This window comes from Salmo trutta, unplaced genomic scaffold (genome assembly GCF_901001165.1).
Source record: "Salmo trutta unplaced genomic scaffold, fSalTru1.1, whole genome shotgun sequence".
Classification (NCBI taxonomy): domain Eukaryota; kingdom Metazoa; phylum Chordata; class Actinopteri; order Salmoniformes; family Salmonidae; genus Salmo; species Salmo trutta.
Genome location: NW_021823329.1, coordinates 21,407 through 41,005, shown reverse-complemented (window position 1 = coordinate 41,005; position 19,599 = coordinate 21,407). Strand labels below are relative to the sequence as shown.

Below are 19,599 nucleotides of genomic sequence, written 5' to 3'. Positions count from 1 at the left end.
ACTAAATCCCACTACATGAAGTCCACTTCTAATCTATGCATATGATTCAAATCACGCCAAAGACAGACGACTGTACTCAATGGGAGTCAGTAGGATCGAATATTTTGCACGGTGAAGTTGTCATGTGCTGAGGCATTTGGTTCCTTATGAAGTCTACGCTGCAATCAGGACGTAATTGGTCAACTAATAATAGGTCAATCACTGCAGCTGTTTTGCAAGCCGTTGATGATTACATCTATTGATTCCTGCTGTCCTGATACCTTTTCTCTTTCTCTTAAAGGAGTAACAATGGGTATGTAATTGGATTATTCATTCGGCTCAAAGCATACCATTCCAGGGATCTGAGTTCATCCCACGAAATAGATTCACTTGCGTTGGACAGAGATATCATTTTACTGTCAATACCTTAGTCAGTCGCATGAATTATGGGGTGCACACAGCTTCACGGACAAAGCCCTACCCTGACGTGCTAATGATCAGGTCAAAACATTATTTTTGTTGCCATCAATGATTGTCACACGTCTTCAACGGTCACATGGGACAGAAATGATGGAATGGCGATTATCACAAAGTCATTTACACACTCTAGCATGTTACATTCCAAGAGCTATTGGAATCGAAAAAGAACCACTTGGGGACCCGAGGACAGAGTTTGGGAAACGCTGGCCTGAAGATCAAATACTAATAGGGAGGGAGCCACTATGATGTGCTCACACGTTGGCAGTATCCGCGTTTAACCACTAGATGGCCTCCGTGCTCCACGGGAAAGTTTTCCCCTCTGCATGAGTCTCTCAGCACCACTGCAATATGGGACTTTCAAAGTCACTTGGCATGCAATGTTTTTGTTAGCTACATAGTGACAATTATTGAGACTTTTTGCCCTATATCATTACTATTAGTGTATTTTCCCCTCCTTTAGAAAACCATTCATCTAGTCACATCATATTGAAGCTGCAATACTATAAGCTGCTTTTCCTTTCGATGTGACCTTTATTTAACTAGTCAAGTCAGTTAAGAACCAACTCTTATTTATGATACGGTCTGTAGTGACTCGAGAGCAGGGAACGCGACGTGTTGGTGGGAAATGGAGAGGGGCGTCTACAAATGGAACAATTGTGCCTTTGACGGAAATATGGAGGTGGCTCTTAAAAGAGCCTTTGGGGGATTTTGGAGATCAGGTCATCGTTTAAGCGCGCTCTCCGCGAATACGACGGGCCAGCTGGATGTCCTTGGGCATGATGGTCACCCTCTTGGCGTGGATGGCGCACAGGTTGGTGTCCTCGAACAGGCCGACCAGGTAAGCCTCGCTAGCCTCCTGCAGGGCCATCACGGCGGAACTCTGGAAGCGCAGGTCGGTCTTGAAGTCCTGGGCAATTTCTCTCACCAGGCGCTGGAAGGGCAGTTTGCGGATCAGCAGCTCAGTGGACTTCTGGTAACGACGGATCTCTCTCAGAGCCACGGTGCCGGGCCTGTAACGGTGAGGCTTCTTCACGCCGCCGGTGGCCGGGGCGCTCTTGCGCGCAGCCTTGGTGGCGAGCTGCTTCCTGGGTGCTTTGCCACCGGTGGATTTGCGAGCGGTTTGCTTGGTTCTGGCCATGGCGCTAGCTAGCTTCCTTCTTTCACAGTCGGAGTATAGCCTCCAAAATGCCTATGTGAAGTTTATAAAGCCGGCAGCGGCGTCTGCTGATTGGACACCATCTCCACACCACCCTGATTGGCCCGTTGCGGAGGCCTCCTCCGACGCCCATTGGACGGGAGGCTCGGCCTCTCCGTGCCGCCCCAAAATACAACCCCCACCCTCGCCGAGGCGAGCTTGGCTCTTTTGTTAGGGCCGACACTTTACGCGCAATAATAGTCACCGGCCGAACTCGAGTGCAATAGATTTCGTGCCTGCCTAGGTGTTATTGTTCATTTAAGGCCTCATCATAGGGTGCCGTGTATGTAACAAACATTCGAAATAGTTGCCTATACACCCACTCAATATATGTGGCAGTCATAGAAAGGACACTTTGCGCTTTTGCAGAGCTAGGTGGTTGGCTCTTAAAAGAGCCTTTGGGGGTTGAGTAGTCAAGTTGCAGCCGCAGTAGGGATTTTACTTGGCTTTGACGGCCTTCTCAGTCTTCTTGGGGAGCAGCACTGCCTGGATGTTGGGCAGCACACCACCCTGGGCAATGGTCACGCCGCCAAGCAGTTTGTTCAGCTCCTCGTCGTTACGGACCGCCAGCTGCAGGTGACGGGGGATGATACGAGTCTTCTTGTTGTCACGGGCAGCGTTGCCGGCCAACTCCAGGATCTCAGCAGTCAGGTACTCGAGCACGGCGGCCAGGTATACTGGTGCGCCAGCGCCCACACGCTCGGCGTAGTTGCCTTTGCGCAGCAGCCTGTGCACACGGCCCACGGGGAACTGGAGTCCGGCACGGGATGAACGTGTCTTTGCCTTGGCCCTGGCCTTGCCTCCGGTTTTGCCTCTTCCGCTCATATTGGTAGCTTCAGTAAGTCACAGAAAGTCTCAATGAGCCGCTGGGCACCTCGACAGCCTTACTTATACCTCGCCACAAGAGGCAGCGATTGGCCACCGGGCCGGTGTGGCCTTATCCAATTGGAGTGAGGGACAGACAGACAGTCTGCCCTAAGCCCGCCCGCCCGCCCGCAGGCAGCTGAGTGAGAAGGGCTAGGCTACTCTGTTTCCCTCCGACTTTGTTACTTTGTGACAAATCAAATCACTGAAATCATCCAAATGGGAAACACATTCCAATACGCTATAGTATTAGGATGCTTCTGATGATGATGATTAACACATCACAGGTTAGGAATGGCTGGTGAGGGTGCTGCTGTCCTCTCCAGTATGTATTCTTCTTATTATGAAGATCAATATGACATCTAACACATCACAACAATGGCTCATACACAAATGACTGGTGAGGGTGCTGCACTATTATTATATTATATGCCTCTCCCTATCTCTCTCTCCCGGCCGCACACACCCAGAGTGGGAAAATGTTGTGCGTAAAAGTAGCCTAGTGTGCGTCATTTCATTTCATTTCATTTTTTTTCTACGACAACTAGTACATGGAATGACATGCGCTTTTATGGAAAGAGGTGGGTGGCTCTTAAAAGAGCCTTTTGTGGTAACAACATGTGTAGAGTAGAACACCGTTTGTAATAGCTTTACTTCTTCTTGGGGGCTGCCTTCTTGGCCTTGGCTGCCTTGGGCTTGGCGGCTTTGGGCTTCGCTGCCTTGGTAGCCTTCTTGGGGCTCTTGGCCGCCTTCTTGGCCGCTGCGGCGGGCTTCTTCACCTTCTTTGGGCTCTTGGCGGCCTTTTTGGGTGTAGCGGGCTTCTTGGCCTTCTTGGGGGACTTCTTTGCGGCGACGGCCTTCTTGGCTGCTACCTTCTTGGGCTTCTTCGCCGCGGCGGGCTTCTTGGCGGCCACCTTCTTTGCTTTGGGGGCTGCGGCTTTCTTGGCGGGCTTCTTTGCCTCGACGGCTTTCTTGTTGAGCTTGAAGGAGCCGGAGGCACCGGTGCCCTTGGTCTGGACCAGGGTGCCCTTGGTGACGAGGCTCTTGACGGCGATCTTGACACGGGAGTTGTTCTTCTCCACGTCGTAGCCGCCTGCCGCCAGACTCTTCTTGAGCGCGGCCAGGGACACGCCGCTCCTCTCCTTGGAGGCGGACACCGCCTTGACGATGAGCTCCCCTACGCTGGGTCCCGCTTTCTTGGGCTTGGCTGCTGCCTTCTTCTTGGGTGCCTTGGCCGGCGCGGCGGCGGCGGGTGCTGGTGCGACTTCTGCCATGTCTCTCGCTTGGTCCGGTAAACACACACACTTACTGAACACTACGGTAGTCTGTGAGGAGTAGTTTGCTGTAGACGCTGCTCTGCGCTATTGAAGCTCCACACCGTGCAGGGGGCTGGCCTTAAACGCGACATGAGAACCATGTAGACTCAAGCCACCCAGCTCGGCTTCTCCGGGCTGGCCAAATGCTCTTTCACTTGTGTTTTCTGGTCGCCAATATCGGCCCAAAAGTCACCGACGGAGCCGTGTTTTTGGTCCAAAAGCTAACGGCCCAGTGAGCAGACTTGTCTCCGTTCAGAATAAAGTCATGTGGGCTGCAGAAGCCCCGTGCATGTTGTTGCAACTCGCTCAAAACCTCACCGTTCGACTGCCGGCTGGAGCTGTGCGCACTGGTTTTCCTGTGCTATTTGTCTCCTAAATGGCCTAAAAGTGCATCCTATTGCGAGCACCATTGATTGTGTAGTGAGCCGAGATGTCTGGCAAGGCAATCAAATGGTTTGCCGTCCCCTGATGTGGTCCTGGGTGTTTTAAAGGAGAGCTCTTTTGGGGACCTTAAAACACATGCACTTGTGAGGCCTGGCTGAGACTAGTGTTGTACTCCAAGTTTCAAGTTGTATTCGTCATGTGTCCAGGACGCACACTATATATATATATATACACATTGTCCAACGACATGCTTACTTGTACTGTGTGTGTGTGTGTGTGTTTCCTTGGTGTTTTTTTTTTCTTCTGATAGGTAGTCTCTCTCTCTCTCTCTCTCTGACTCCGCAGCGTGACTCGTGCCGGTCTTTGTGTCTGTGGGTCTTGGTGTCTGTCTGTCTGTTTGCCCGGCCGGCGCTATGGAGGCTGGCGCCCCATGTGCTTGGTGGCCCTGATATAGGCCTAGGGAGTGTCTCTCTCTCTCTCTCTCTCTAGTTGTCTGCACTTGTTTATTCTCCTCCCTGTTGTATAGTCATTGGAGCACTAGTGGAATCCCACATTCCTATTCTAGTCTTCCTCCACTGGATAGGGCCTCTTTTCAGGTCAGCATCATTAGGGCCATATCTTCTATTGACTTATTCCACAATAACACCTTTCACCTGGAATTGATGTCACCCCTGTTTGACATGTCCTGCAGACAAAGACACCTAAAAAGGCGCCAACCCCCCCACTAAATGATATAATGTCCGTGTAACGCAGCCTACCTACACATTCATTTGTTCCTGATGGATTTGCTTTTTCACTGACAGGGTGGGTGGCTCTTAAAAGAGCCTTTGGGTTAGTACAGCACTCCGAATGGGCTGTTTACTTGGAGCTGGTGTACTTGGTCACGGCCTTGGTGCCCTCGGACACTGCGTGCTTGGCCAGCTCACCGGGGAGCAGCAGGCGCACGGCCGTCTGGATCTCCCTGGAGGTGATGGTGGAACGCTTGTTGTAGTGGGCCAGGCGAGAGGACTCTCCGGCGATACGCTCGAAGATGTCGTTCACGAACGAGTTCATGATTCCCATGGCCTTGGAGGAGATGCCGGTGTCGGGGTGGACCTGCTTCAGCACTTTGTACACGTAAATGGCGTAGCTCTCCTTCCTCGACTTTCGGCGCTTCTTGCCGCCTTTCCCTGCGGTCTTGGTGACGGCTTTCTTGGAGCCCTTCTTGGGCGCGGACTTTGCTGGCTCGGGCATGATGCTGATGTCTCGTTGCTTCTCAGAAACGAATGAGGGGGTGGAGGGCGCTTTCCCGTCTTATGAAGAGGAAGCTAAGCAAATTTAGCGGCCGTGGACACGCCCCTGCCATTTGCCCAGTGGAGCTGAGTGCGCGTCAGAGCCTTCCACTCAGAGGCTTGCTTCCCTAACAAAGACCTGCGCGCCCTACCTCCCCCTACTCCATAGCGTCTATGCTCTGTCACTGGTGGGGAATTGTGTGTTTCAAAAAGGGAGCCGTCAGACATCCCGTTCTTCTCCAGCCACGTCTTCCGACTCACGGTGGCTTTATGTTGGGTGCCTCTAAATCCCACACTTTCTACATAGACATTTTAGTCTTATCCAGAGCGACATACTTTTTTTTTTCTGGCCTGGCCCCCCGTGGGAATCGAACCCGCAACCCTGGCGTTGCAAACACCATGCTCTACCAACTGAGCTACACTGAACATACACACCTGTCATTAACACTCCCTGTCCACTCAGAGTGGCTCATGGTTTCTTACTAAATAGGGGACATCTACAATCTTCCTACGACTATGGAATTGGCCTTTTTCAAGCGGATGTGGGTGGCTCTTAAAAGAGCCTTTGGGTTCAAGTCGGGATGTTGACGTTCCGAAAAGAGGGCGTTTAACCGCCGAAACCGTACAGGGTGCGTCCCTGGCGTTTCAGAGCGTACACCACGTCCATGGCGGTAACGGTCTTCCTCTTGGCGTGCTCGGTGTAGGTGACGGCGTCACGGATCACGTTCTCCAGGAACACCTTCAGGACACCGCGGGTCTCCTCGTAGATCAGCCCGGAGATACGCTTCACGCCGCCACGGCGAGCCAGACGGCGGATAGCGGGCTTGGTGATTCCCTGGATGTTATCGCGGAGAACCTTGCGGTGACGCTTGGCGCCTCCTTTTCCGAGTCCCTTGCCGCCTTTGCCTCTTCCAGACATCGTGTATATGTGTTCGCTAGCGGAGTTCAAGTGAATGAATGACGTACGCCGCAGTGCGCGGTGCGCTTATTATCTGCATTTGGTGGACCTGATTGAAGCCAGTGGCACAGAAAGCGCGCGCTTTTGCCTGGCCTCTGTTGCAAAGGGGAGGGTGCTCGTTCTAGGGAACGAGGGAGGAGCCGAGAACAAATGAAAGCAACTAACATGATATAACAAAGGCAAACTGTGACAACTGAGGGATCAACTACTACTCTGTGTCCGACTCCTAACATTGTTGTTGTTGTTGTTGTTGCACCTGATTCAACTCATTGAGGACAAGGTGATAAGTAGTTGAATCAGCTGTGAATCACTGCAGTTGCCCCTCACACGTTGAACCCCCCTAATAGAGATAGGCCTAAAGAACTCAAATAGAGGTCCCAAGTAGAAAGGACAAACAAAGGTGACTCTTCCACACACATAATCGCAACAATTAACACACAAAACCTTCATGCCATAATTGAGACACCGTCAAATCCAAAGGGGGAAGATATAGGCAACGGGAAACAAATACACATGGAATGCCATAAAGTCAAAGGGGCCCATCATGTTTTTTTGTTGTTGACATTTTAGTCATTTAGCAGATGCTGTTATCCAGACCGACTTACAGTAGTCAATGCATACATTTCATTAATATTGTTTTGGTGCTGGCCCCCCGTGGGAATCAAACCCACAACCCATGGCATAGCAAACACCATGCTCTACCAACTGAGCCACAGGGAAGACAGTATATGTCACCTCATCAGTCATTTTGCTATTGAAGGCCATGTAATGTAACATCACTCTTCTTTTTTCTTCCCTAGACACGATCCAGCCTGACTGTCAGGGAGCCAAGAGGACCCGAGGTGCCGATGGGAAGGGCGGTGATACCTCTGTAAGGTGAAACGCAGTAAAACATTCCTCAGACACCCACCCAATGAAGGGATAGTGTTCCTATGCGTACAGAGGTGATAGGGATGTGCAAATATTGTATTGTACTTTTCTTCACAAACCAATAACAAAGCGTCTTATTATGGAATTCCTGCTATGATGGGGATCATTTATAGGCCAGATAGCACTATGCCCGCCAGATGGCCTCAGATGTTGCATAAAATGACCGCCACAGAAGGAGGGCCCATCTCAACAGGTCATTTCAAAAGGGAGACATTTTGGATTTCAATTTATTTCACCTTTCTTTAACCAGGTAGGCAAGTTGAGAACAAGTTGTCATTTACAACTGCCACCTGGCCAAGATAAAGCAAAGCAGTTTGACACATATAACAACACAGAGTTACACAAACACAGTAGAAAAATTACTCTATATACAATGTGAGCAAATGAGGTGAGATAAGGGAGGTAAAGGCAATAAATAGGCCATGGTGGCCAAATAAAACACAGGAATGGTACATTTGACACTACATGAAATACTGGGGTGCAAAGGAGCAAAATAAACAAATCAATACAATAGGGGAAGAGGTAGTTGTTTGCCCTATATAGAAATGGCCTATGTACAGCTGCAGTGATTTGTGAGCTGCTCAGACAATATGATCAATCACTGCAGTTGAATAACATCTCAAATGTGACTAGCTTTCATCTTACAACTGATTGGGCCCATAATTGTCTCTTACTTGTACTTACTGGCTGCCAGGCCTCGGTTTAGTACATCAAGGAACACAGGTTGCCTTTTAGGAGAAGGACTGACAAGCTTTCAACTAGGTGGGATACAGCTACTGTCATGAAGTCCCTTTGTCATAGCAGGTTAGGAGAAATAGGTTAAGGTTAGGTAAAGTTTTAGGCTTACCCACTTACAAGTCACCACACAGAGAGCAGACTTGAAGCACAACTGCACTGTCTGGAAGAGCGCACCGGACTCTATTGGAATCCCTCAAACAGCACACTAACTACATTCCGCTTTATGATGTCACAGTCAGCCCCTCGGAACACTGGTCCTCAACATTCTCAAACACCTTGGTTACCGAAGGCAAACATTCTCTAATCACTCACAATCACAAATCAACTAGGGAGAAGGCTGCCAGGAATTGGACGCTGAAATGCTAACCTCCTTCACAGAGCAACATCATAGGACTGGGAGTGAACAATACTCTGTCCGCGTACCTGGTTGGGGCCTGGTGTTCAACAGCAGGTTAGACTCTGTCACTTGTTCCCTTCAACTGCTTGCTTGCATTCCCCTATTATCAACAGCTGTGTTCCTCTATAGGCTAGAGTGCAGATACTTCACATGTACTTCACATGTAGAGCCTTCCCTGTAGCTCAGTTGGTAGAGCATGGTGTTTGCAACACCAGGGTTGTGGGTTCGATTCCCACGGTGGCCCAGCACAGAAAAAAAAAAAAAAAAAGTATGACAAAAAAAGTATGAAATTGTATGAAATGTATGCATTCACTACTGTAAGTTGCTCTGGATAAGAGTGTCTGCTAAATGATGTAAATACAAATAACACACCCTATAGGCTAGGAGTTTCCCTTGGACCACAATGACATTGGTGGTAATTAGACTGCAGCATAATTGACAGTGGACATCTAATCTAATCACCAAACTTTTTGCCACATACACCTGTTTAGCAGATGTTATTGTTGGGAAATGCTTGTGTTACTAGCTCCAACAGCACAGTCATGTCTAACAAGTAAGATCTAACCATGTACACACAAATCTAACTAAAGGAATGCCAGACCGCCATAGACCTACATGAATAGAATAGTGTATATCCATATGACATGAGCCATGTAAACTAGCTCCACATGATGAAAGTGACTGGTGTTCCATTATTCAAGTGCCCAGTGAGTTCAAACACAAACACACACCTCAGTGGAACCCACATTGCAAGACAGGAAGGAAGACATGCAGAACACCAGAATCATGTCCAATTAAGGGAAGAAAACCGCCCACAACAGGGTTCAGGCGAGATGCAATGTTGATTGACACCTCATTTAGGAGCTCAAAGGAATAGGTCAACTCATATAGATAGGGAGGCATTTCACCGCCACCTGCTTGACCAGAAGTCATGTTGCCAACACTTGCCTTCAATTCATTAATGCCTGTAAGGAATACGTCTGCTCATCATTCAAGCCACATAGGGAGGGATTTTCGCGCCACCTGCTGGATCAAAAGTGCTACTCACAATGGCCACACAGCGCATTCATCCCTCAACCTGATGCAATTTGCACAAGTATGTGGTCCAAAAAAAATATTACAATAATAACTACAACAGATCATCAAATAGGCAGAGGTTCCAAAACTCCAAACACATGTTCATGTAGAGTACCTCAAATGATACCGTTACTTTTTCAACAAACCTAATCTGGAAATCATCTTCACCTTTCAATACATGCTCTTCTAAAGTCATTGCTTTCCACAATGCTATGCTCACATGACTTAGGAGAACATGTTATATTTCATTTCTTCCAATCTATGTCACTATAACTTCATTTGACTGCTCTTAAATCATATTCACTTAACCGTTTTGTTCACCTGCACATTTTCTGCTGGTTTGGAACACTACTTCATGTGAATGTATGTTTCTCAAGTGTCAAATGAGGGTAAGTTACATTGTACTACTTCATTCTAAACGGATTGCTACTTTTCTCTCTTTATCTGTAGGCAGCTCCAAAAAAGGTCCAGATGCCTATACAACTTTTTCTCGAGGACGACATCTTACACCAACTGACCAGGGAAAGGGTTGGGAAAAAACGTGGCCGGAATCAAGTGGATGATTCTGTGACCAATTACAGGAGGGGGGATGAGGGGGTGTACTGAACATTGGCCCAAATCTGATATCAACTTTGGAGGGGACAATTACATGACCTTTTCTCAAGAGCAATTCCTGAGGGGGACACCAAAAGTAGTGCTGTAACACATAGCCTACATTGTAATATGGTAAATGTATATTGAGGAACCAAAGAAATAAGGTGTTTGCCGTACTCCTAACTACCGGTACCCAAAACTACACAACTAATCACAACAGCAATACCATTGCCTTGAACAAATCCTAGTTCAGTCACCAGTTTAAGTTGAGAGTGGGGGTATCCATGGCATTTTCCAATTATGTTCCTATTTTACAAGTGAAAAAAATGGACTACCTTTCATAATGTTGCCAAACAAAGACTCAACAAACTTACCTGAGACTACCTGTCTCTGCCAGTCTGTCCCTGCAAATCTGTCCCCAACTCTGCTGTCTGTGTGCCATCTGTTGCCTGCTCTGCCTAATGACATCATTGTCAAACATTTCCATTACAAATTCATTTCTTTCTTATGAACATTTTATCAACTAGTCTTTGAGATATTAGGCTACTAGGGTTCTTACTATGCGTTTTGGTGTATTGAAAAATACTCTTATGTCCGTCTTTTATTTTTCGGCCATTTTTCTACCTGGCTGGCTGGCTGGCTACACACACATATTTATTCTATTTGGCCTTCGATCTAAAAGGTAGCTAGCAAATGTGAAACGGATTAAAATGACAAGAGTTGACAGCTGTATGAGTTCACCATTTACACAACATATGCTGCAACCTTTTGTCATTTTAAAAGTTTGTTTCATATTGGCTGGCTTCCAACAATAGCTGAATTTGCAAAGCTAGCGAGCACCAATTCAGTTTCAGTGGTGTTTGCTATAATCTTTGCTACCCGGGTTAAATAAAGGTGAAATTCAATAAATAAATAAAAGTTCACTTGCGACAATTTAGCTTTTGCAACCACACCATTAAATATATTTAAGACAATGCTAGAAGAGAGTGTAGTTCTGTTCAGTTTGGATTTCAGTTTATCGCTAACCTTATCACAGGGACTTTGAAGCACTAACTAACATCATCTGCATGCTGATTCCATCTTTGACGACGCCACATAAATGGAATAGGTACTAGCTAGCTTAATAGTTCATATTTGCGCGCTAGCTCTGCATATTCAGCTAGTGTGTGTGCGCGATTGACTGGATTAACCTCACGTCAGTTACGTAGCAAGCTAAGGAACTGGCAGTGGATCAAACCATTGTGAGGAAAAGGGTTGGGGGGGGGGGGTTGCAATCTTTTCAAACTTAAAAACGCGCTATTAACTGTCTATAATCAGCACAATTGCTTTCATTGCGTATTATTCATCATATTATTTCAATTACATAGTTATATTTCAGTGATATATTGGGGGGGACAATTCATGTTTTTCCCAGGATGGGGGGGTCGTGTCCCCCCCGGCCCCCCCGGGATTTCCGCCCCTGGGCAAATGGCCAGAGGCACCACGGAGCTCCGCTATTACCTGTCTCATGAGTGAAGATGCAGCAGAGGCGCGCTGTCCATTCAAACGTGCTGAATACAGCAACGCATGCGCAGACAAATCCTGTTTGCTTCCTGATTTTGCCAAACGTTTGCCTCCACTTTTATGCCTGTGCAATGCGTCTGACTATTGTAGATTATCCCTTTGGATTGATGTCGTTTTCCCAGCTCTTTTGTCCTGCGTTCTAGCTGTGTGATTTCTGCATTTAACTGGCAGCCTGTATTTAGGGACTTTACTGTGTCTTATCGTTTGTTGAAGCTGTCAAGGCCTTTCGATTCCTGAGCAAATCTTCTTTCGCGTAGGTGATGTATCTACACTGTCAAAAAGGATTTGGCAGCCTAGTAGATCGTGTCATCCCAACAACCAACAAACAAATATACTCATTCAAGTATGGCGCACTTAAGATTTACATATATTCCAAACAAAGAACACGTGAAGACTAAATCCCACTACATGAAGTCCACTTCTAATCTATGCATATGATTCAAATCACGCCAAAGACAGACGACTGTACTCAATGGGAGTCAGTAGGATCGAATATTTTGCACGGTGAAGTTGTCATGTGCTGAGGCATTTGGTTCCTTATGAAGTCTACGCTGCAATCAGGACGTAATTGGTCAACTAATAATAGGTCAATCACTGCAGCTGTTTTGCAAGCCGTTGATGATTACATCTATTGATTCCTGCTGTCCTGATACCTTTTCTCTTTCTCTTAAAGGAGTAACAATGGGTATGTAATTGGATTATTCATTCGGCTCAAAGCATACCATTCCAGGGATCTGAGTTCATCCCACGAAATAGATTCACTTGCGTTGGACAGAGATATCATTTTACTGTCAATACCTTAGTCAGTCGCATGAATTATGGGGTGCACACAGCTTCACGGACAAAGCCCTACCCTGACGTGCTAATGATCAGGTCAAAACATTATTTTTGTTGCCATCAATGATTGTCACACGTCTTCAACGGTCACATGGGACAGAAATGATGGAATGGCGATTATCACAAAGTCATTTACACACTCTAGCATGTTACATTCCAAGAGCTATTGGAATCGAAAAAGAACCACTTGGGGACCCGAGGACAGAGTTTGGGAAACGCTGGCCTGAAGATCAAATACTAATAGGGAGGGAGCCACTATGATGTGCTCACACGTTGGCAGTATCCGCGTTTAACCACTAGATGGCCTCCGTGCTCCACGGGAAAGTTTTCCCCTCTGCATGAGTCTCTCAGCACCACTGCAATATGGGACTTTCAAAGTCACTTGGCATGCAATGTTTTTGTTAGCTACATAGTGACAATTATTGAGACTTTTTGCCCTATATCATTACTATTAGTGTATTTTCCCCTCCTTTAGAAAACCATTCATCTAGTCACATCATATTGAAGCTGCAATACTATAAGCTGCTTTTCCTTTCGATGTGACCTTTATTTAACTAGTCAAGTCAGTTAAGAACCAACTCTTATTTATGATACGGTCTGTAGTGACTCGAGAGCAGGGAACGCGACGTGTTGGTGGGAAATGGAGAGGGGCGTCTACAAATGGAACAATTGTGCCTTTGACGGAAATATGGAGGTGGCTCTTAAAAGAGCCTTTGGGGGATTTTGGAGATCAGGTCATCGTTTAAGCGCGCTCTCCGCGAATACGACGGGCCAGCTGGATGTCCTTGGGCATGATGGTCACCCTCTTGGCGTGGATGGCGCACAGGTTGGTGTCCTCGAACAGGCCGACCAGGTAAGCCTCGCTAGCCTCCTGCAGGGCCATCACGGCGGAACTCTGGAAGCGCAGGTCGGTCTTGAAGTCCTGGGCAATTTCTCTCACCAGGCGCTGGAAGGGCAGTTTGCGGATCAGCAGCTCAGTGGACTTCTGGTAACGACGGATCTCTCTCAGAGCCACGGTGCCGGGCCTGTAACGGTGAGGCTTCTTCACGCCGCCGGTGGCCGGGGCGCTCTTGCGCGCAGCCTTGGTGGCGAGCTGCTTCCTGGGTGCTTTGCCACCGGTGGATTTGCGAGCGGTTTGCTTGGTTCTGGCCATGGCGCTAGCTAGCTTCCTTCTTTCACAGTCGGAGTATAGCCTCCAAAATGCCTATGTGAAGTTTATAAAGCCGGCAGCGGCGTCTGCTGATTGGACACCATCTCCACACCACCCTGATTGGCCCGTTGCGGAGGCCTCCTCCGACGCCCATTGGACGGGAGGCTCGGCCTCTCCGTGCCGCCCCAAAATACAACCCCCACCCTCGCCGAGGCGAGCTTGGCTCTTTTGTTAGGGCCGACACTTTACGCGCAATAATAGTCACCGGCCGAACTCGAGTGCAATAGATTTCGTGCCTGCCTAGGTGTTATTGTTCATTTAAGGCCTCATCATAGGGTGCCGTGTATGTAACAAACATTCGAAATAGTTGCCTATACACCCACTCAATATATGTGGCAGTCATAGAAAGGACACTTTGCGCTTTTGCAGAGCTAGGTGGTTGGCTCTTAAAAGAGCCTTTGGGGGTTGAGTAGTCAAGTTGCAGCCGCAGTAGGGATTTTACTTGGCTTTGACGGCCTTCTCAGTCTTCTTGGGGAGCAGCACTGCCTGGATGTTGGGCAGCACACCACCCTGGGCAATGGTCACGCCGCCAAGCAGTTTGTTCAGCTCCTCGTCGTTACGGACCGCCAGCTGCAGGTGACGGGGGATGATACGAGTCTTCTTGTTGTCACGGGCAGCGTTGCCGGCCAACTCCAGGATCTCAGCAGTCAGGTACTCGAGCACGGCGGCCAGGTATACTGGTGCGCCAGCGCCCACACGCTCGGCGTAGTTGCCTTTGCGCAGCAGCCTGTGCACACGGCCCACGGGGAACTGGAGTCCGGCACGGGATGAACGTGTCTTTGCCTTGGCCCTGGCCTTGCCTCCGGTTTTGCCTCTTCCGCTCATATTGGTAGCTTCAGTAAGTCACAGAAAGTCTCAATGAGCCGCTGGGCACCTCGACAGCCTTACTTATACCTCGCCACAAGAGGCAGCGATTGGCCACCGGGCCGGTGTGGCCTTATCCAATTGGAGTGAGGGACAGACAGACAGTCTGCCCTAAGCCCGCCCGCCCGCCCGCAGGCAGCTGAGTGAGAAGGGCTAGGCTACTCTGTTTCCCTCCGACTTTGTTACTTTGTGACAAATCAAATCACTGAAATCATCCAAATGGGAAACACATTCCAATACGCTATAGTATTAGGATGCTTCTGATGATGATGATTAACACATCACAGGTTAGGAATGGCTGGTGAGGGTGCTGCTGTCCTCTCCAGTATGTATTCTTCTTATTATGAAGATCAATATGACATCTAACACATCACAACAATGGCTCATACACAAATGACTGGTGAGGGTGCTGCACTATTATTATATTATATGCCTCTCCCTATCTCTCTCTCCCGGCCGCACACACCCAGAGTGGGAAAATGTTGTGCGTAAAAGTAGCCTAGTGTGCGTCATTTCATTTCATTTCATTTTTTTTCTACGACAACTAGTACATGGAATGACATGCGCTTTTATGGAAAGAGGTGGGTGGCTCTTAAAAGAGCCTTTTGTGGTAACAACATGTGTAGAGTAGAACACCGTTTGTAATAGCTTTACTTCTTCTTGGGGGCTGCCTTCTTGGCCTTGGCTGCCTTGGGCTTGGCGGCTTTGGGCTTCGCTGCCTTGGTAGCCTTCTTGGGGCTCTTGGCCGCCTTCTTGGCCGCTGCGGCGGGCTTCTTCACCTTCTTTGGGCTCTTGGCGGCCTTTTTGGGTGTAGCGGGCTTCTTGGCCTTCTTGGGGGACTTCTTTGCGGCGACGGCCTTCTTGGCTGCTACCTTCTTGGGCTTCTTCGCCGCGGCGGGCTTCTTGGCGGCCACCTTCTTTGCTTTGGGGGCTGCGGCTTTCTTGGCGGGCTTCTTTGCCTCGACGGCTTTCTTGTTGAGCTTGAAGGAGCCGGAGGCACCGGTGCCCTTGGTCTGGACCAGGGTGCCCTTGGTGACGAGGCTCTTGACGGCGATCTTGACACGGGAGTTGTTCTTCTCCACGTCGTAGCCGCCTGCCGCCAGACTCTTCTTGAGCGCGGCCAGGGACACGCCGCTCCTCTCCTTGGAGGCGGACACCGCCTTGACGATGAGCTCCCCTACGCTGGGTCCCGCTTTCTTGGGCTTGGCTGCTGCCTTCTTCTTGGGTGCCTTGGCCGGCGCGGCGGCGGCGGGTGCTGGTGCGACTTCTGCCATGTCTCTCGCTTGGTCCGGTAAACACACACACTTACTGAACACTACGGTAGTCTGTGAGGAGTAGTTTGCTGTAGACGCTGCTCTGCGCTATTGAAGCTCCACACCGTGCAGGGGGCTGGCCTTAAACGCGACATGAGAACCATGTAGACTCAAGCCACCCAGCTCGGCTTCTCCGGGCTGGCCAAATGCTCTTTCACTTGTGTTTTCTGGTCGCCAATATCGGCCCAAAAGTCACCGACGGAGCCGTGTTTTTGGTCCAAAAGCTAACGGCCCAGTGAGCAGACTTGTCTCCGTTCAGAATAAAGTCATGTGGGCTGCAGAAGCCCCGTGCATGTTGTTGCAACTCGCTCAAAACCTCACCGTTCGACTGCCGGCTGGAGCTGTGCGCACTGGTTTTCCTGTGCTATTTGTCTCCTAAATGGCCTAAAAGTGCATCCTATTGCGAGCACCATTGATTGTGTAGTGAGCCGAGATGTCTGGCAAGGCAATCAAATGGTTTGCCGTCCCCTGATGTGGTCCTGGGTGTTTTAAAGGAGAGCTCTTTTGGGGACCTTAAAACACATGCACTTGTGAGGCCTGGCTGAGACTAGTGTTGTACTCCAAGTTTCAAGTTGTATTCGTCATGTGTCCAGGACGCACACTATATATATATATACACATTGTCCAACGACATGCTTACTTGTACTGTGTGTGTGTGTGTGTGTTTCCTTGGTGTTTTTTTTTTCTTCTGATAGGTAGTCTCTCTCTCTCTCTCTCTCTGACTCCGCAGCGTGACTCGTGCCGGTCTTTGTGTCTGTGGGTCTTGGTGTCTGTCTGTCTGTTTGCCCGGCCGGCGCTATGGAGGCTGGCGCCCCATGTGCTTGGTGGCCCTGATATAGGCCTAGGGAGTGTCTCTCTCTCTCTCTCTCTCTCTAGTTGTCTGCACTTGTTTATTCTCCTCCCTGTTGTATAGTCATTGGAGCACTAGTGGAATCCCACATTCCTATTCTAGTCTTCCTCCACTGGATAGGGCCTCTTTTCAGGTCAGCATCATTAGGGCCATATCTTCTATTGACTTATTCCACAATAACACCTTTCACCTGGAATTGATGTCACCCCTGTTTGACATGTCCTGCAGACAAAGACACCTAAAAAGGCGCCAACCCCCCCACTAAATGATATAATGTCCGTGTAACGCAGCCTACCTACACATTCATTTGTTCCTGATGGATTTGCTTTTTCACTGACAGGGTGGGTGGCTCTTAAAAGAGCCTTTGGGTTAGTACAGCACTCCGAATGGGCTGTTTACTTGGAGCTGGTGTACTTGGTCACGGCCTTGGTGCCCTCGGACACTGCGTGCTTGGCCAGCTCACCGGGGAGCAGCAGGCGCACGGCCGTCTGGATCTCCCTGGAGGTGATGGTGGAACGCTTGTTGTAGTGGGCCAGGCGAGAGGACTCTCCGGCGATACGCTCGAAGATGTCGTTCACGAACGAGTTCATGATTCCCATGGCCTTGGAGGAGATGCCGGTGTCGGGGTGGACCTGCTTCAGCACTTTGTACACGTAAATGGCGTAGCTCTCCTTCCTCGACTTTCGGCGCTTCTTGCCGCCTTTCCCTGCGGTCTTGGTGACGGCTTTCTTGGAGCCCTTCTTGGGCGCGGACTTTGCTGGCTCGGGCATGATGCTGATGTCTCGTTGCTTCTCAGAAACGAATGAGGGGGTGGAGGGCGCTTTCCCGTCTTATGAAGAGGAAGCTAAGCAAATTTAGCGGCCGTGGACACGCCCCTGCCATTTGCCCAGTGGAGCTGAGTGCGCGTCAGAGCCTTCCACTCAGAGGCTTGCTTCCCTAACAAAGACCTGCGCGCCCTACCTCCCCCTACTCCATAGCGTCTATGCTCTGTCACTGGTGGGGAATTGTGTGTTTCAAAAAGGGAGCCGTCAGACATCCCGTTCTTCTCCAGCCACGTCTTCCGACTCACGGTGGCTTTATGTTGGGTGCCTCTAAATCCCACACTTTCTACATAGACATTTTAGTCTTATCCAGAGCGACATACTTTTTTTTTTCTGGCCTGGCCCCCCGTGGGAATCGAACCCGCAACCCTGGCGTTGCAAACACCATGCTCTACCAACTGAGCTACACTGAACATACACACCTGTCATTAACACTCCCTGTCCACTCAGAGTGGCTCATGGTTTCTTACTAAATAGGGGACATCTACAATCTTCCTACGACTATGGAATTGGCCTTTTTCAAGCGGATGTGGGTGGCTCTTAAAAGAGCCTTTGGGTTCAAGTCGGGATGTTGACGTTCCGAAAAGAGGGCGTTTAACCGCCGAAACCGTACAGGGTGCGTCCCTGGCGTTTCAGAGCGTACACCACGTCCATGGCGGTAACGGTCTTCCTCTTGGCGTGCTCGGTGTAGGTGACGGCGTCACGGATCACGTTCTCCAGGAACACCTTCAGGACACCGCGGGTCTCCTCGTAGATCAGCCCGGAGATACGCTTCACGCCGCCACGGCGAGCCAGACGGCGGATAGCGGGCTTGGTGATTCCCTGGATGTTATCGCGGAGAACCTTGCGGTGACGCTTGGCGCCTCCTTTTCCGAGTCCCTTGCCGCCTTTGCCTCTTCCAGACATCGTGTATATGTGTTCGCTAGCGGAGTTCAAGTGAATGAATGACGTACGCCGCACAAGAGAGACAATGGACTTGATCGGACAGCTCAGAGCCTCTGCTCTTTTCTGTCCATAAAAACAAAATGGATTGGTGGAAGAGGCAGGGCAGGCCAGGAGCAAGGAAGGAAGGTGTGATCAAGCAAGGCATCCCCCTAGGCTAAGTGCCCGTAGGTTTTTATCAGAACAGGCGTAGGTTAGTTTCGTCTTATCCTTTTCCCGACCTGAGTTTGTTGTGTAAAAAATAAAAAGTACAACAACTAGAAAAGGTCAAAAATTAAAAATATAGAATCAAAGATGTAGAAAATCCTAAGATTATAGCACACAACTCTGCAGGGGGGGGTGTTAAGGGGAGCATTCACATATATCTACACACTTTCATACGCACACATGTTAGTACAATACAAAATTTTTTTTTTTATTTTATATTTTTCGATTTTAATATTTTTTTATTTTATATTTGTTTTTTTTTTTTGTTTTTTCTTTAGGTCAGTTTCAACATTATGGACATGGGTGTATCTGTAGTCCATTTGGCCTGTCCCACAGCTTCCTTCAGTGATGGGTTGCGAGTGGCTCTGTTGATGAACTTCTGGCCGATGATTGACTGTCTTTTGTTGATTGATGTGATTCCAGATATGCTGTTAACGTAGTGATTGCTGATGAATCTTGGTAGTCTGTAAGCCATTTTTATTGCCATGTTTTGGATTGTCTGTAGCCGATTCATCTGCTGTGGTGAAGCTGTTATCCAGGCTGGTAGGGCGTATTCAAAGAGAGATCGGATGTAGCTGATGTAGACCTTCAGCACTGTCTGAGGCGAGGCTCCATATTTTCTTCCACATAGCGTTTTTAGGTGGTTTAGTCTTTTTCGTCCCTCTCTCTCTATGTTCGCTATATGGGTTGTCCAGTGCATGTTCTTCTGGAAGGTGACTCCAAGGAATTTTGCTTCTTTTTCTATTTTTATTGTTTCACCGTAGAGTTGGAGATCTATGGGTTTCTTGCTTTTTTTGCTGGTGCTTCTT

At 48.8% G+C, this 19,599-nt stretch overlaps 8 protein-coding genes across 8 annotated transcripts; all 8 read right to left on the bottom strand.

Moving 5' to 3' along the window:
- Positions 1-976: 976 nt before the first annotated feature.
- On the bottom strand, positions 977-1,957 carry LOC115190155 (histone H3). The gene has a single exon (XM_029748642.1). It carries the CDS (start codon positions 1,595-1,597, stop codon positions 1,187-1,189), a length of 411 nt encoding a protein of 136 aa, XP_029604502.1. The 5' UTR covers positions 1,598-1,957; the 3' UTR covers positions 977-1,186.
- Positions 1,958-2,032: 75 nt separating this feature from the next.
- On the bottom strand, positions 2,033-2,538 carry LOC115190158 (histone H2A). The gene has a single exon (XM_029748645.1). It carries the CDS (start codon positions 2,477-2,479, stop codon positions 2,093-2,095), a length of 387 nt encoding a protein of 128 aa, XP_029604505.1. The 5' UTR covers positions 2,480-2,538; the 3' UTR covers positions 2,033-2,092.
- Positions 2,539-2,809: 271 nt separating this feature from the next.
- LOC115190154 (histone H1) lies at positions 2,810-4,438 on the bottom strand. The gene has a single exon (XM_029748641.1). It carries the CDS (start codon positions 3,790-3,792, stop codon positions 3,169-3,171), a length of 624 nt encoding a protein of 207 aa, XP_029604501.1. The 5' UTR covers positions 3,793-4,438; the 3' UTR covers positions 2,810-3,168.
- A 594-nt stretch (positions 4,439-5,032) lies between these two features.
- On the bottom strand, positions 5,033-5,507 carry LOC115190161 (histone H2B). The gene has a single exon (XM_029748647.1). The coding sequence runs from the start codon at positions 5,449-5,451 to the stop codon at positions 5,077-5,079; it is 375 nt and encodes a 124-aa protein (XP_029604507.1). The 5' UTR covers positions 5,452-5,507; the 3' UTR covers positions 5,033-5,076.
- Positions 5,508-5,825: 318 nt separating this feature from the next.
- On the bottom strand, positions 5,826-13,784 carry LOC115190163 (histone H3-like). The gene is made up of 2 exons (XM_029748650.1): positions 13,408-13,784; positions 5,826-6,424 (listed from the first exon to the last, which is right to left on the bottom strand). Exons 1-2 carry the CDS (start codon positions 13,734-13,736, stop codon positions 6,097-6,099), a joined length of 657 nt encoding a protein of 218 aa, XP_029604510.1. The 5' UTR covers positions 13,737-13,784; the 3' UTR covers positions 5,826-6,096.
- Positions 13,785-14,171: 387 nt separating this feature from the next.
- LOC115190157 (histone H2A) lies at positions 14,172-14,677 on the bottom strand. The gene has a single exon (XM_029748644.1). The coding sequence runs from the start codon at positions 14,616-14,618 to the stop codon at positions 14,232-14,234; it is 387 nt and encodes a 128-aa protein (XP_029604504.1). The 5' UTR covers positions 14,619-14,677; the 3' UTR covers positions 14,172-14,231.
- A 275-nt stretch (positions 14,678-14,952) lies between these two features.
- LOC115190153 (histone H1) lies at positions 14,953-16,530 on the bottom strand. Its single transcript, XM_029748640.1, has one exon. The coding sequence runs from the start codon at positions 15,929-15,931 to the stop codon at positions 15,308-15,310; it is 624 nt and encodes a 207-aa protein (XP_029604500.1). The 5' UTR covers positions 15,932-16,530; the 3' UTR covers positions 14,953-15,307.
- Positions 16,531-17,171: 641 nt separating this feature from the next.
- Positions 17,172-17,646, bottom strand: LOC115190160 (histone H2B). The gene has a single exon (XM_029748646.1). The coding sequence runs from the start codon at positions 17,588-17,590 to the stop codon at positions 17,216-17,218; it is 375 nt and encodes a 124-aa protein (XP_029604506.1). The 5' UTR covers positions 17,591-17,646; the 3' UTR covers positions 17,172-17,215.
- Positions 17,647-19,599: the final 1,953 nt, after the last annotated feature.